This window comes from Ischnura elegans, chromosome 8, assembly GCF_921293095.1.
Source record: "Ischnura elegans chromosome 8, ioIscEleg1.1, whole genome shotgun sequence".
NCBI classification, from domain to species: Eukaryota; Metazoa; Arthropoda; class Insecta; order Odonata; family Coenagrionidae; genus Ischnura; species Ischnura elegans.
In genome coordinates this window covers 10379689-10394267 of record NC_060253.1, presented here as the reverse complement: position 1 = coordinate 10394267, position 14579 = coordinate 10379689, and the positions used below count along the sequence as shown (strand labels likewise).

Here is a 14579-nt window from a genome sequence, read left to right as displayed (position 1 = left end):
TTGAGGCTGGCCCAACCCTTCCCCTACACTCCAGAAAGGAGAGGGCCTTTCACCAATGTTCTAAAATACCCTTCGTGTACCCTTGCTGAAGGGTATAGGAAGGGTACACCTATCCTTCCTTTACCCTTCATTGAGGCTGGCCCAACCCTTCCTCTACCCTTCACCTACACTCCAGGAAGGAGAGGGCCTACCCACCAATGTTCTAAAATACCTATCGTCTAAACTCCAGGAAGGAGAGGGCCTACCCCCCAATGTTCTAAAATACCCTTCGTGTACCCTTGCTGAAGGGTATAGGAAGGGTACACCAATCCTTCCCTTACCCTCATTGGAGGGTACACCTCTCCACAATGGAGGAGTTTATTTTTATCAAGGGTGTCATGATAAAAACTATTAATGCTGTGGATATCAGGCGTTTTGAGATTTTGCTTACCCTCACGAAAAATTGAAGAGATGTCTCAGACATTAGAAAGTCTGAAGAAATATACTCCTAGTGAGTTTTCAAGGCAACTAAGATCACTTGGATATGTGAAATTATGGAAAGCAACTGAATTCAGACAGTTTTTGATGTACACATGCTATGTAGTTTTGTTCAATGTGGTTGATTCCAGAATCTTAAAAAATTTCCTTTGTCTTCAAGGTGTTATAAGAATCCTGTGGAGCAGTAGTATTGAACCTTCTCTACTAAAATATTCAAACTCCCTTTTAGAATATTTTGTGAAAACATTTAAAATAATATATGGCACCCATAATATGTCACATAATATTCATGGAACCTTACACCTTGCAGATGTGCATAATCATGGCAATTTGGACAGTTTCAGTGGATTTAAATTTGAGAACCATTTACATATCTTTAAAAAAACTAGGAAAAGTGATAAACCTCTGCAGCAGCTAAGTAGAAGGTATGCTGAAAATATTGGAATGAAGCAAACAGGTTTAATCAGGTCAGTTAAAAGCAATGTCATTCAAAACTCTGAACATTCCAATGGGCCTATTCTTGATCTCTCAGTTTGTTATCAGTTTAGAAAAGAAACGTAAATGGGGATTATAAACTGGATGTCACGAAAAAGGGAGAGAGCATATTTGGTTTGCAGAGTGGTGAGATTATTAAAGTTGAGAATATAATCTCCAGCACTGACCAGATTGTCTATGTGATTGGAGGAGAGTTTTTGGGGAAGAGGGATGTATTTTCAAACCCATTTCTATCAAGCATCTCAGGGGTATATTTTGTAAGAAAAATGTCCAGCATGAAAACATGGCCACTAAGTGAAATGATCTCTAAGTATTACTGCATTCCACATTACTTGAAAGGGCACCATGGCCATATTGCTTATTCCTTGTTGCACAATGTATAATATTTACATGATAATTTATTGCCTTTTGCATTCCTTAATTCTATGGTCGATGGTTTATGCTTCCATCAGATCTTGCAATAAGACTTAAAAACTAATAAACAATATTTATAAGATTTAATGGCTTCAAATAATTATTTTAATAAAAATGAAATAATTATGATCCTAAATTATAAGTTGAGCTAAGAGTTTGTGGAAACTAAGAAATAGCTGATGGAACTTTTCTTCAAATTTGTTTCCTTAATGAAGGAAGATGTATCTGGTAGGTGAATTTGTAGGGACCCGAGAATCTGAGGTTGTACCATTAAAATGGATAGCAGATGAATCACCGGTGCTCAAAAGCACATGTGACTGCTGGTGGCCTCCTTACAAGTCGAGGGACAGGGTAAACAGGACCATTTATAAAAAGGAATACGTTAATGAGGATACCTGGAGTAGATATAAGTATCCTTGGAAAATGTGGTGAGTCACTACCTTAAATTATAGTAATCATTTTTGAGTGGATCGTACCCAGTCATTTGGATGTTTGGATAGCTGTATTTTTTTTATTTCATATTTAAGAGCATTTATCTATTCATTGATAATGTTGCAGATTCCTTCGAGAAAGCCAAAAGGAAATTACCAACATCATTGGAATCATCAAATCTGGATTCAGACAAGGATGCCTCATACAGAAAAAAAACCTGCAAGATACCAATCAACGGAAGATGAAGAATCCCAAAAGGATACCCTCCCCTCACCTCCTACTCCGCCGGCAGTGCCCAATAGGGTTACAAAGAGTTCAGCTAATGTTATGCTGGCTGATGATGGCCTCAAAGGTAAAGAATTATGTTCTGTTTCAAATTCACATTCTGATACAGGTATGAATGACTTTAAAGTGCTTAAAAAGGATATAGCATTTATGCAAACTAGCTACTCTTTCCTTTTTCTATAATGTAGCATATCATTCCCTGATGTTGTAATGAGCTTGACATTAAAAATCTTCCATATGAATATTTATGTAGTGAAGCCAATAACTTTGCATTTTTTCAGATTTTACAGCATTCTTAAAAGAAGTCAAGAGGGGTTTATCAGAAATGAAGTACAAATTAAATATCCTGATAGAGGAAGTAAAAGAAATCAGCGCTAAAGTGAATAATAGAGAAGGAATTAGTACAGTAGAAGAGAGTAATGAAGATGAAACCTTATGGAATAGTTTCCCATTAGATGCCACAGGTGTGGCAGTATTGGAGTTGGATTGGAGAAGAAGACTGTCAAAGAATATCTGGTAAGAGGATGTTAAAACGCATGATGCAACTTAATGCTTAAAATAAATGAATAACATATTTTCTTTACTCTTTTTTAATACTATTGCTCCCTTGATTTGAAATAGATTGGATACTCAAAGTACTAAGCTGCAACTTTTACCTGTAAATAATCATCAACAGTTAATATTATTATTTGAATGCACAGTCCTGGTAAAGAAAAAAGTCAGTATGAGCTTATAGAGAAAATATGATCTAGGCCCATAACCTTACTATGTACATATAAGGCCCGAAGTACGGGCGATTGAGACGTAATCAGACTCTGAACACCGATGGTAATGCGCTGTGGGACACCAAAACGTGAGATCCACTCACAAAAGAAGGCATCGGGCCACCGTCTCCGCCATTATGTCTGCTATGGGGATGGCTTCCGGCCAGTAAGTGTAACGGTCGATGACCGTGAGACAGAACTTACAGCCCCGGGAGTGCGGTAATAGCCCAACAATGTCCATGTGGACGTACTCAAAGCAGTGGGAGGGTGTTGGGAATGTACCAATAGGGGACTGCACATGGCGTGTTATCTTCGCGCGCTGACAGGGGAGGCACTCTCTTGCCCAAGAAATGCAATCCTTCCTCATGAAGGGCCAAACGTAAAGGACCTGACCAGGCCCGAGGACGCCCTTCCACCCAGATGGGACAGGCCGTGAAGGGAGGGGAAGACTCGTCAGCGTAACTGGGAAAGCACAAAGGGGCGGTCTTTCGAATTAGAAACATCACAGTATAGGGCCACTTCACTGTGCGGGAGTATTACTTGTCGCAGGACGAGCAAGGAGGAATTTGAGCAGAGCAGCTCGGCGAGTTCGCTGTCACCCTCCTGCGCTACAGCGAGTTCATTGCGACTGACGGCGGCGGCAGCCAATCTTTCATAATTAGTGCCTCAAGCCTGCACAAACTGATGGTGACTATTTTTGACCACGTCCTCACAATTCATATGTTTCAATATGTTTTCGAAACTTCTGTGGAACACTTTTTAATTGTATAACTATTTAAGCATTTAATTTAAAACTAAATTGCACTATGTGTTATGCAAGGAAAAAAGAATTTATTATAAACTTTTTGCATTATCTAATTCTTTTCAGTTTTTAAGAGGTACCTACTGGTGGTTTTCCCTTTTTAATTATTACCTTCATTCTCTTGTTTTCAGCACAAACGACTGCAGAATTAGGGAGGACATGGAGTGAAAGGTGTCACATTAGTACTTGTGAGAAGAATTTTTACAGATGAGGCAGCAATGGAATTCTCATGGGTGGGAGGAAAGAAGAAAAGAGTATTTTCCAGCGTGAGAATATTATCCTTAATTCTGGGAAAACATTTCGTTTTACTATTAGAAATTGTATGTGACTGCCTAAAATACCTATATCTAGCAGGTAACATTTATGCAGGGAAGAAATGTCATGGAAAATTATCATCTATTAAAACCTTTAATACCTACATGATTATATTACATAATACATTATTAAATTATTAGATTTTTTAGAGAACGCAGAGATGAGAAGAGAGAGATGTGGATAGATTAGATAGAACCAGAAAAAAATTTGCTTTCCACATCCTTTGCAATTGTTTCCCGATTGCCTGCCAATGGTGCACAAAGCAATTTGAAAGAAAATTCATGCTATCTATTTGCTTTCCGAATTAACATTAATTCTGTATTTTGTGAAATATGTTGAATTGAGCACAGAAGTCTCACAAATTAATGATCAGAGTTTTCAATGGAAATGTTTTATTTCAATTGCTGATGGACATAATTTTTTGGAGGTTACTGTTCCAACATTGTCTGTCAAAATAGGGCCATGTATATAACAAGATGAATCAAAAGAACTTTAAGTTCTGCTAATTAAAGTTATGATTCAGAGTGAAACCCAAGACTCCATCATGCCAACAAAATAGAGACAAAATTTATCCAAGCAAAGTACAAATGGAAAACACTAATATAATATTCCCGTATGAAAGTGATATCATATGTCATCCACACATAAACAATACATTTCTTTCATGTAGACAGTAAAAATAAAATAAAACTTTTAAGGCTAATAAAATATCTTATAACATCCTATTACTTCAATTAAATGATAAGACAGCAGTTTTTTACTGCCTCCTTTTTTGCCTTTCTCCTTCTCTGCCCTTAGCACCAGAAAAAATTCATGCAGGCCTGAATATCCACATAGGTGGATGTGTTAAAAACATACCTAGTTACTTATTTTACAGTGAAACATTGCATACATGGTCAACACAACAATTATGGCCACACTGTGGCCAAATTGTGGTTTACCTGTGGTAACTATGGCTATGGCTAGCCATAGCTTGCCATATTATGGCGAGACTGTGATTGCCATGCGGCAAGCCATAGCTTGGCTTGCCAAACATGCGCAACTATGGCCACACTTTGGTTCGTCTCAGGAAGGCCACAGATTGGCAAATCAAACATTCGTAAACATAAGTATATTACGGTTGCTATTGATACAGGTTAGTTGGTAAGTTATGAAAATGGATGTTGGTTGATCCAATTGTTAAGGCCGCTATACACGGCGAATGATCTGGCGAATGATCATGCTGAATGATCATGCGAATGAAATCATTCGCCGTGTATGACGGAAAAATTCGCGAATGATCCGTCATGCGCATGATCATTCAACGAAAATTAGAACATGTTCTATTTTTGATCGCATGATCCTGTGAATGATGGATGTGCGCTAGCGCGCGGCGACCATCTTGTCTGTTTTCGGAAACGGAACTATGGATGAAGAAACGGAACCAGTGAACCATGACTTGCCCATGGAGTTTCTCATATCAATATACTGAAATTCGACCGTCTTTTATTAAAAAAGCGGTGTTTTTCACTAGGAGTAACGGGACTTCTGTTGACAATTTTGATACGGTGGACGCTTTCGCAGCAACAGAGACGGAAAAATGGCTTGGAAAAAGGACGAAGTGGAATTCCTAATTCAGCTGGTGCGGGAGCGGCCAACGCTGTACAACGTCAAGGACGTTAATTATAAAAATAAGGTGCTGCGGACAAAGGAGATGGAAAAGGTGGCACAAGAAATAGGTGCGATAAGGTGAGTGTTTTTCATTTATTGAAATGCAACGGTGCTATTGTGTACATAAATTTATTATTTTATGTAATATAGAAAGACATGTACATGAAATACATAAGTGATGAATCCCGTAATTCAAATTTATCCGAAAGTGCCAAGTTACAAGTATCAATAGAAAGAACCTTAGATAAAAACATTTAAATATAAAGTACTAGCAGTTTTTAAATCGGTAGATTGATGTGGCTGACCAACAGAGTTGTTATTGTAATAAGGATGTTGCCGCTACCTGTTCGGAATTTCTGATTAGGTTAAATTAACAAATTCTTAATGGATGATATTAATGAATATCTGCAATACGTCACTATTACACAAGCGCCTCAAATCGGGAAATACTCATGGGCTTTTCAATAGCACCGTTGAAGATGAATTTTTAAATAAGTGCGCACAGTGGTCCCAAATCGAAAAAAGCTGGCCAAAAGTCGTTTTTTCGAAAATTTTCAAGGAATTTTTGAACCTTATTTTCGGATTCTACAGGATATGGTCTACATAATACACTACTAAGTTAGTATTTTTGTTCATCAGAGCGGCTGCAGTGATCCGTCAAACATGGAGCATTCACCGTAAAAATCACAGTTGCGTGAAATCGGTCGATTTTGAGGAAGTTCAGCGTCATGCAGGACAAATTTTACGCGATATATTTGGCCAAAAATATTTTTAACTACAAATATAAACATTATTACATAGTGGGACATAAATGTTATTCGGATTTTACTATGTTTACTATTTTATATATATTTTGTAACTTTTAGTGTTTTTTACCCGAATTTTCAAATAAAATGTACAATATCGTTTAGAAAGGCACGTGAATGCACGGTGTCTTTTGCACCAATACAAAGGGAAAAGTATATGCAACGCAGTAGTGAAGGAAATTTTTGCTACTAGTTGCTACTGCGACCTCAGCATTGATTTAACTATAATGATGCAATGCGCTGACGCGGGCGGCGGCCTGGCTGGCGCGTGGTAGGGCTCGAGGAAATCCAGTATTTATGGGTATTATTCAACATTGTTGGATATTTTATTTCTAAAAAAAATATTTACCATATGAATAAAAATCTCTTGTCATACGTAGAACGTTTTATCATTAATAGTTTCCATTTGACCTTACCTTTTATTTACGCGTGCCCATGCTCTCATAAAAATTGCTTAAGGACTCGAGCGGAAGGATATATTTATGGAACGAAAGTTCGCAGCTGTGCTTATAGTAATCCTGAAAAACATGAATGCATTCAAAACAAAAAAGAATCCCTCAAATGCTACTCCACCCTTTCCTTCCGTTAGACGGGTTAGTTTTCGCCCTCACGCGGCACATTGTCCCTCTGTCGCCTCCTTAGCGGCCTCCTCAACCACATGCAGGGCAAACGACGGCCGAAAAGGCCTAGGCTATTGATTGCGCCCATCGGGAAAACGACTCCACCGCTCTCCGTACACTTGTTATGAATTGCACTTTGGCCACCGGGGATGAACGGAGTAAGCCTTTTCACCTTTCAAATGTGATATTTACTAGAAAATATAGATAATAGCATCGCGAACCTCACACTGTGGAACCCCCAAATTACTTCTAGACATCGCTTGCCCGAAATTTTCTCGCCAAAACTCAGTTTTACTCAGATTTTGCCAAACGAAAGACGTGAAAGTTAGTTTCCTCAAGCGTTAAGATTGAGTCTTGAAAAAGTCGAGTATCCTCGAACTTTTTAAAGAAGACTTGTGGGGTTAAAGAAGAGTGCCCATAGTGTTTTAGTTCGATAACTCTGAAAATTTTCACGCGTCTTGAGATGCATGAAAAATTTCTTGAAAGTGGAAAAGGGTCCGTATCGTTTAAAAACCAATACTTATTGGATTGCTGGAGCAACAAGATAGAGTTAGATGAGGACGTTAATTCAAAAGTTATCCTAAAAAAATTGCGGAGAAGTGTTTTTTCTCTCAAATTATATTCGCCGGTGGAAGGAAAGAAAAAGAAATGACAGGTTTTTTAGAAGAAAGTTCGCTGACTGCCTAAATGAGAAGTTGAAATTTCCTCCACCTTTATTTAAACAATTTGAGAAGTCCAGTGAAAGGGCCTAGAGATGGAAAACGGAGGATCTTAGAGCTAGCACATCGCCAGTAGAGCATCCATGAGTTATCGAAGCAAAGGTGATGAGTTCGTGGCGAAAATAATAAATGAGGTGACAACAACCACTCTCTCAAGAGCGCGGCGAGTGTTATCAAAATGGAGAGCCAAGGATGTGAGGCAAAGTAAAATCTCCCACGAAGAAGCCCTTTCCATGATCGTTTCTGGTAATTTCACGAAACATCAGTACTTGCTCCTCCGACGGACATCTAAAGAAGCTGCCTTTCCTATTGTCCACTTGTCCGAGGAGGCAATGGAGGCGAGGAATAAGGACATAAGAAGATTCAGGGAGCACCATGCAAGGAAATTTTCCTGGATAGCAACGAATGAAGACCTGTTTAAAAGATTACTCCTAACTTCAGATGCAATGATATCAAGTATTTCTAAGGCTCAAAGAAGGAAATTACTTCAATTACCAGTCGAGGTAAAGAGTTTATTAATCCTGGAAGAATTGAGTGGATGACGACTGTGATGAGGATTTGTCGGATAGTGATCATGAATGCATTTAAATTTTTTTCGTAACAATGACTGAGAAAGATAAGGAGAAATGTTAACTTATTTTTTTGATAATTAAAAAAGCCCAAATTAATGGAAAATCTCATTTAATTTTTCGTACCAAATCATGTGCTCGTTAAATTGATGCCTCATTTCGTAAAGAGCTTATTGCAAGCGTATCAATAAATTTGGCGTTTAACTTGAGTTATAGGAGTTATTAAATATTGTTTATAACATTTTAATGATTGTAATAATGCCTCCGTTGAAACTTGTGAAATACGGAACCCCGTTTAAAATTGCTTCCAAATCCATTGGCACGTTACAAGGAACTATAAAATTGTCTACTTAATTAGAATTAGATATTATAATTTTTAAACAATTAATGCAGTACAATAATATTAATAATATACTTATAATATAAATTTCCAATTAATATTAACTTATTTTTCGTATCAAATACGATCAAACAAATGAGAAAGTAGAAAATGTTCTCTTGGTTCATTCAAAATAAGTTGTTCAAAATTTGTCCAAAAATAAACAATGCAGTCATTTTATATGCATTTATGTATGTTTTAAATAACTAATTCAGTTTTATGATATGTATAATTTTGATTTACTATCACCAGTATAATCTCAAATTCCAATGTTAAAAAAATTAATTGTTTAAACAAAATGTGAAATAGCAATAAAATTATTGCAAATACATAAAAAATAGTTATAAATTCAGAATAAGCGGGTCAAAAACAATAAGAATAGACCTTTAGGTCAAATATATACATAATACCAACGGCGTAATTAATTTTGGCCAGCTTTTTTCGATTTGGGACCACTGTGGTGCGTTAGTTACGCAATTATATCAGAAAAAGGTATGATCCAATTGACATTTTTTTCACTATGGGCAGGCCCAACACAACAGCGGAGGAGTGCCGGAAGAAGTGGCATGCCCTCCGCACAAATTACATGGCGGAGAAGAGGAAGGTGGATGCCACAAAGAAAAGTGGTTCAGGCGCCGATACGGTACGTACATTCTCTTCAATAAGTTTATGTCGACATATGTCCTGTGGTATGTATATTTCACGCATTTAATTTCACATGCTTTTCTTGCAGGTGCGAACACCCTCGCTATATTATTTCAAGGCCATGCAGTTTTTGGAGGAGATGATTAGTGTTAGGCCCCATACCTCTCCCTTGGGGTTGACCGAGGTAAGCAGTGATATGGAAATGAACAAGAGTTGCTATAATTGCATTATTTGCTCTGCTTCATAATGTTACAACGATATTTCATAATGAATAGCTAATGAAAACAATAAGCATTTTGGAGTGTTGAAAAGGAGTTATACCTCCGCTGCATAATTCCATTTACTCAAGCCCGCTAGGGTAATAAGGAAAATGGATTTCCTGCAGTGCCTAAATAAATGCACAATTGCATGAATTTGTGGCTTCTTTGTTTCTGCCGACGTTTTCTCAGAGGACACTTTTTCTACAGTTAATGCATTCATCCTTTCTAGGAAAGTGGTGTCCCTGCTGAGGAGCTGGAGTGGGAGCTCCTCCTCGATGACGATGGGTCGGTGCTGGAGGTACAAGATTCATCTGCCACTCCCTCACCTGCCCCCTCCGACTGCAGCAAGTCGATGGCCGGCCCATCCACTTCTGCTGCTAGGGGCAAGAAGAGAAGGATGGATTCCCCTAAGCCGGAGCAAGCTGCAGAGCTCCTGCAAGCGGCGGCGGCAGCATTGGGGACTCTGGCCAAAGGGTCGGATGAAGATTCCGAGGAAGACGCTTTCGGGAGGCTGGTGGCCCAGCGGCTTAAGGCCATAAATGATAGGAGGGAGAAGAGCAGGCTAATGTTTGAGATTGAAAAAGTTTTTATTGATGGAATGATGAGGAGGGAGGAATCCCTATTATATACTTAATAAATTTATACAATGAAATAAGCCCTTATGATTTATTACCTTTAACGCTCTATCTACTATAGTTATTTGCATTCTATTCTAAATAGCCATGGGTGCTTACCTTATTATTTATTTAAGAGTATTAAAAGTCCTGTATTATCACTGAACTGGAAGCCATCATTCAAACAAGGGTGACTTTTGCTTTTGAGGAAAAAAGAATAATTGGAACATCTTCACTGAAGTGCCCTATGACTATGCTCTTCCCTAGTCCCTCACTAACATGAGTAAATAATTTTATGAAGATTGGGAAATTACCTGATGAGCAGCTCATCCAAAGACAAGGAATTACGATACTTGCAGTTATATTGAAATCAGCACTAGGTATCAACTTCATTAATATGCTAATAATAATTACAAAATCACAAATAATTTCACCCATCATTTCATTAATAAATAATCACAAAATTATTTATTAATGAAATTATGGGCGCACATTTAAAAAATTACAGTCACTCTGCCAAATAATTAAAATAACAGCAACATTCGTTTCTAATTTGAAATGCCAAGTTGCCAGGCCTGTTTCCCCCTTGCTGAGGTAATCCAGGTAGGGCATTCAGGTAGTCCTCCACATAAGGCGTAGGTACGTTACTCCCACACAAAAAGTTGTGTAAAGTCACGGCAGCCAGTGTCACCACTTCCACTTTCTCTGGAGCTAGGTTCATGGTGGTCAGGAAGACACGAAACCTATTGCTAAGAATACCGAAGGCATTCTCCACCACCCGACGGGCCCTTGAAAGGTGGTAGTTGTAATGCTCGAGCATACTTCCGGAATTATTCGTCCAATCGTGGTCTCATGGATTCTTGTCGAATACATTAATGACCGGAACGACTCGCCAGTGGCAAGGAACCGTAGAGTTAACGCAAGCCTGAAATCAGTTATTTATTTGCAACATAAGCAGCACAATATTCATACTTTCACCATGACAATGGAGCAAACATAGTACCTCTTGTCCGCGGATATGGCTCCTCTCATGAGAGCGTCGACCTTCTCATAATCCCTACGGGTTACATTTAACACAGTTTCAAATTGTTCCTCCGTCATTCTGAGGAAATTCCGGAAGGCTGCCCGGTCCTCCAAAAGAAGTTCCTCCTGAACCATGTTCAGCGTCCCTCGGCCACTATCTCTCCTTTCTATCCACGGCCTCGTCCACACGCTCTTTCTTCTTCTTCGGTTTCGCTGCATTAATAGCACGGCCGCGGCAGCAATAACGGCTACGGCCGAAGGAATGGCTATTCTTCTTTGCCTGTTGTTCATGTTTACACCACCACACAAGCCGCAAAGGTAAACACAAAGGTAAACAAAACAGCTCTATTGTTGCTAAGGCGTACCATTGCGCATTCCTGGGCGCAGATCATTCGCGAATTTCATGCGCGTCGTCATGCTCCGTGTATAACCCTCAGAGTAAGGATTGGGGTAGAGGGCGCTTTCAGGCTGCGCAGTAGCAGATTCTTGTAGTCAACATGGTTACCACGTGATCGTGGGAAGTAGTGCGGGAATCCCCTGTGGGAAGAATTGTGGGAAGTGTGGGATGTATATGCTGTATATGCGGGATCTTGAGTACATGCGCAGTAGCCAAAGCGCACTCTCCCACATCCTTACTCTGAGGTATAACCCCATAAATTTACATCACGGCGAATGATTTCATTCGCATGATCATTCAGCATGATCATACGCAAGATCATTCGCCGTGTATAGCGGCCTTTACATATAGAAAGTGTATTATCCACACATAAACCGCATTATGGCGGGCCACACTATGACCAGGGGTCAAAACCATTATGGGGCCATAATGGCAACCCACTTGGTCCCCCATAAATCCTCCTATGTTGGCTGGGATCATTAGCGAAACATTTACCCTGAATTCTCCCAATGGATCCAATTTGAATATGAAAGTCTAGAAAAAACCTCAAAGATATCTTGTAGATATCTAGAAAGAGGACATTCAGATATCTACTAATATCTAGAAGATATAACAAGATATTTTCTAGACATAAGCTGAAGACATTCTAGATATCTTCTAGACATCTAGAAGATATCTTCAATATCTTGGATATTTTAAATATCTGCTATATGTTTAGAAAATATCTTCAATGTCTTGGATACTCTAAATAATACATCCTACTTTATCATGCCTAGAATATTCTTGTGTTGCACAGTGGGGACCAGGGAGTTCGGACCTTCCCTACCCCCCTCGAAATATTAAAACATTAATTTTTTTAAATCATTATTTAATTAAAATATCATTAATTTTTAAATTTTGCGGGGGTTCCAGGAGTCCAGACCCCCCCTGAAAAATAAAAACACATTTCCTTGGATTCATAATAGAAAAAAATCATTAATTTTTAAATTTAGGGGGGGGTTTCAGGAGTGCGAACCCCTCTGTAATATGAAAATACATTTACTTTGTTTCATGAAAGAAAAAAAAATGAAAAATCAATTTTTATATTTCTTCGTGGGAGGGGGGGAAGGTCCGGACCCCCTTCAACCCCTCCCCTCCCAAAATCCGAAACATAAAAAAACATTCACTTTGCCTCCTAAGAGGAAAAATTGAAAAAATCGTCAATTTTTATATTTCGGGGGGGTCCCGTGAACCCGGATCCCCCCCACCCCCCTGACCCACCAAAATATAAAAACACATTTCCTGCCTTATAAAAGAAAATAAATTTGAAATTTGGGGGGGGGAATAAGGGGGAGAACTGGATCCCCCAGACCCACCTACTCGCTATTCCCCTGATTGAGGCTCTGTAATGCACAAAATAAAACGATCATAATGATAAACTGTGTTGAAATTCTTGCCTAATTTTAAACCATTTAGGGGGGGCACATGCCCCCTTGGTTCCCCATAAATCCTCCTATGTTAGCTGGGATCATTAGCGAATCATTTACCCCGAATTTTCCCAATAAATCCAATTTTGATATCAAAGTCTAGAAAATATAATCTCAAAGATATCTTGAAGATATCGGAAAAGCGGACAGATATCTACAAAATATCTAGAAGATATTACAAGACATTTTCTAGACATTAGCTGAAGACATTCTAGATATTTTCTAGACATCTAGAAGATATTTTGTGCTATGTGGGTTGCAGTATGGGAAAGGCAACTCAATGAGAATATCTTGTTTTTGGTGAAAGTGATCATGATTATTAAATTATTATAAATGCAGTATTCCACAGGGTTATGTGTCCATAGATGACCGTTTTGCGAGTTAGTCCGACATCTTAAAAATGTACTTTTTCTTTTCAATTGACTGTAAGATCATTTATTTTACTGAATGAATTCTATTCCTTCCTCTTTACATTCACCCCTCCAACACCGTTTTAAACATCCCCTCCCCGCTAAGTATCATCCATGACTTCTGTCTCCTCCATATTTTATCTAGAAGCTTCCTCTCCACACCCACCTCGTCGTTCGTCTTCCTCTCCGTCCACTTCACCTTATCCATTCTTTTCTGGACCAACATTCCACTTTTAAATATAATGAAAGATCTTGTAATGAATTGATGAGGAATTTAAAATTTGTGAGCGGTTATTTGTTGCACCACATGACATTAAACTTCTATGATAGTGAAAAAATGGTAAATATGGTATGGAAATATTTCTGGTAGTTAGTATGAAGTATCTAAATAAAGTATTTATATAATAATATTTTTAGACAACAGGCTATGTAAGACATGAGCAACCAAGATTTCTTAATGATAGCTGAAGTATTGCATTGTCATGGTTTGGTGTCTAACAAAATTTTTTACTTTCCTCAGCAATTCAAAAACCTAGAATCACATTCCTTCCCAGCACCTGAATAACCTTCTCCCTCCATCATCACCAGACAAAAACTCTAATCATAGCATTTCATCACATTACATCAACTGAATCCCACCAACTTCCATTCCAAATCCCAGGAAATTTTTAATTCATCCAGAGTCATACATCAGCCATTGAAAATACAATTACCAGGCATATTGAAATGTAACCATGGCTTCAACCTTAAAAACGTTTTCAGCAGAAGAGAATAATTCCCCTGCAGCCCTTCCTTACCCAAATCCTGCAAGCAGGGGCACAGCTAGGAATTAAGGCTGGTGGGGGGTTTAGGTGGAACTAATACCGGGTTGTGTGGGGGTATGGAATACCCACCAGGGTAAGCGGTAGGTGCGAGATTAATTAATTGCGCAATACTGAGCTAACCGGTAAAAAATAGTGAGTTTTACATTTTATGAGGGAAATTTTATTAATTCTTGCACTATTCTATTAGTACTATCAATCAAATTAAATAAAACG

The 14579-nt window shown here is 38.5% G+C and overlaps 2 protein-coding genes across 2 annotated transcripts; one reads left to right on the top strand and one right to left on the bottom strand.

The window, feature by feature from the left end:
• The first annotated feature begins 5265 nt into the window (after positions 1 to 5265).
• On the top strand, positions 5266 to 10445 carry LOC124163195. Its single transcript, XM_046539929.1, has 4 exons — positions 5266 to 5712; positions 9256 to 9370; positions 9461 to 9556; positions 9862 to 10445. The coding sequence occupies exons 1-4, from the start codon at positions 5564 to 5566 to the stop codon at positions 10264 to 10266; spliced, it is 765 nt and encodes a 254-aa protein (XP_046395885.1). The 5' UTR covers positions 5266 to 5563; the 3' UTR covers positions 10267 to 10445.
• Positions 10446 to 10726: 281 nt separating this feature from the next.
• Positions 10727 to 11625, bottom strand: LOC124163196. Its single transcript, XM_046539930.1, has 2 exons — positions 11250 to 11625; positions 10727 to 11171 (listed from the first exon to the last, which is right to left on the bottom strand). The coding sequence occupies exons 1-2, from the start codon at positions 11558 to 11560 to the stop codon at positions 10973 to 10975; spliced, it is 510 nt and encodes a 169-aa protein (XP_046395886.1). The 5' UTR covers positions 11561 to 11625; the 3' UTR covers positions 10727 to 10972.
• Between the last annotated feature and the right edge of the window lie 2954 nt (positions 11626 to 14579).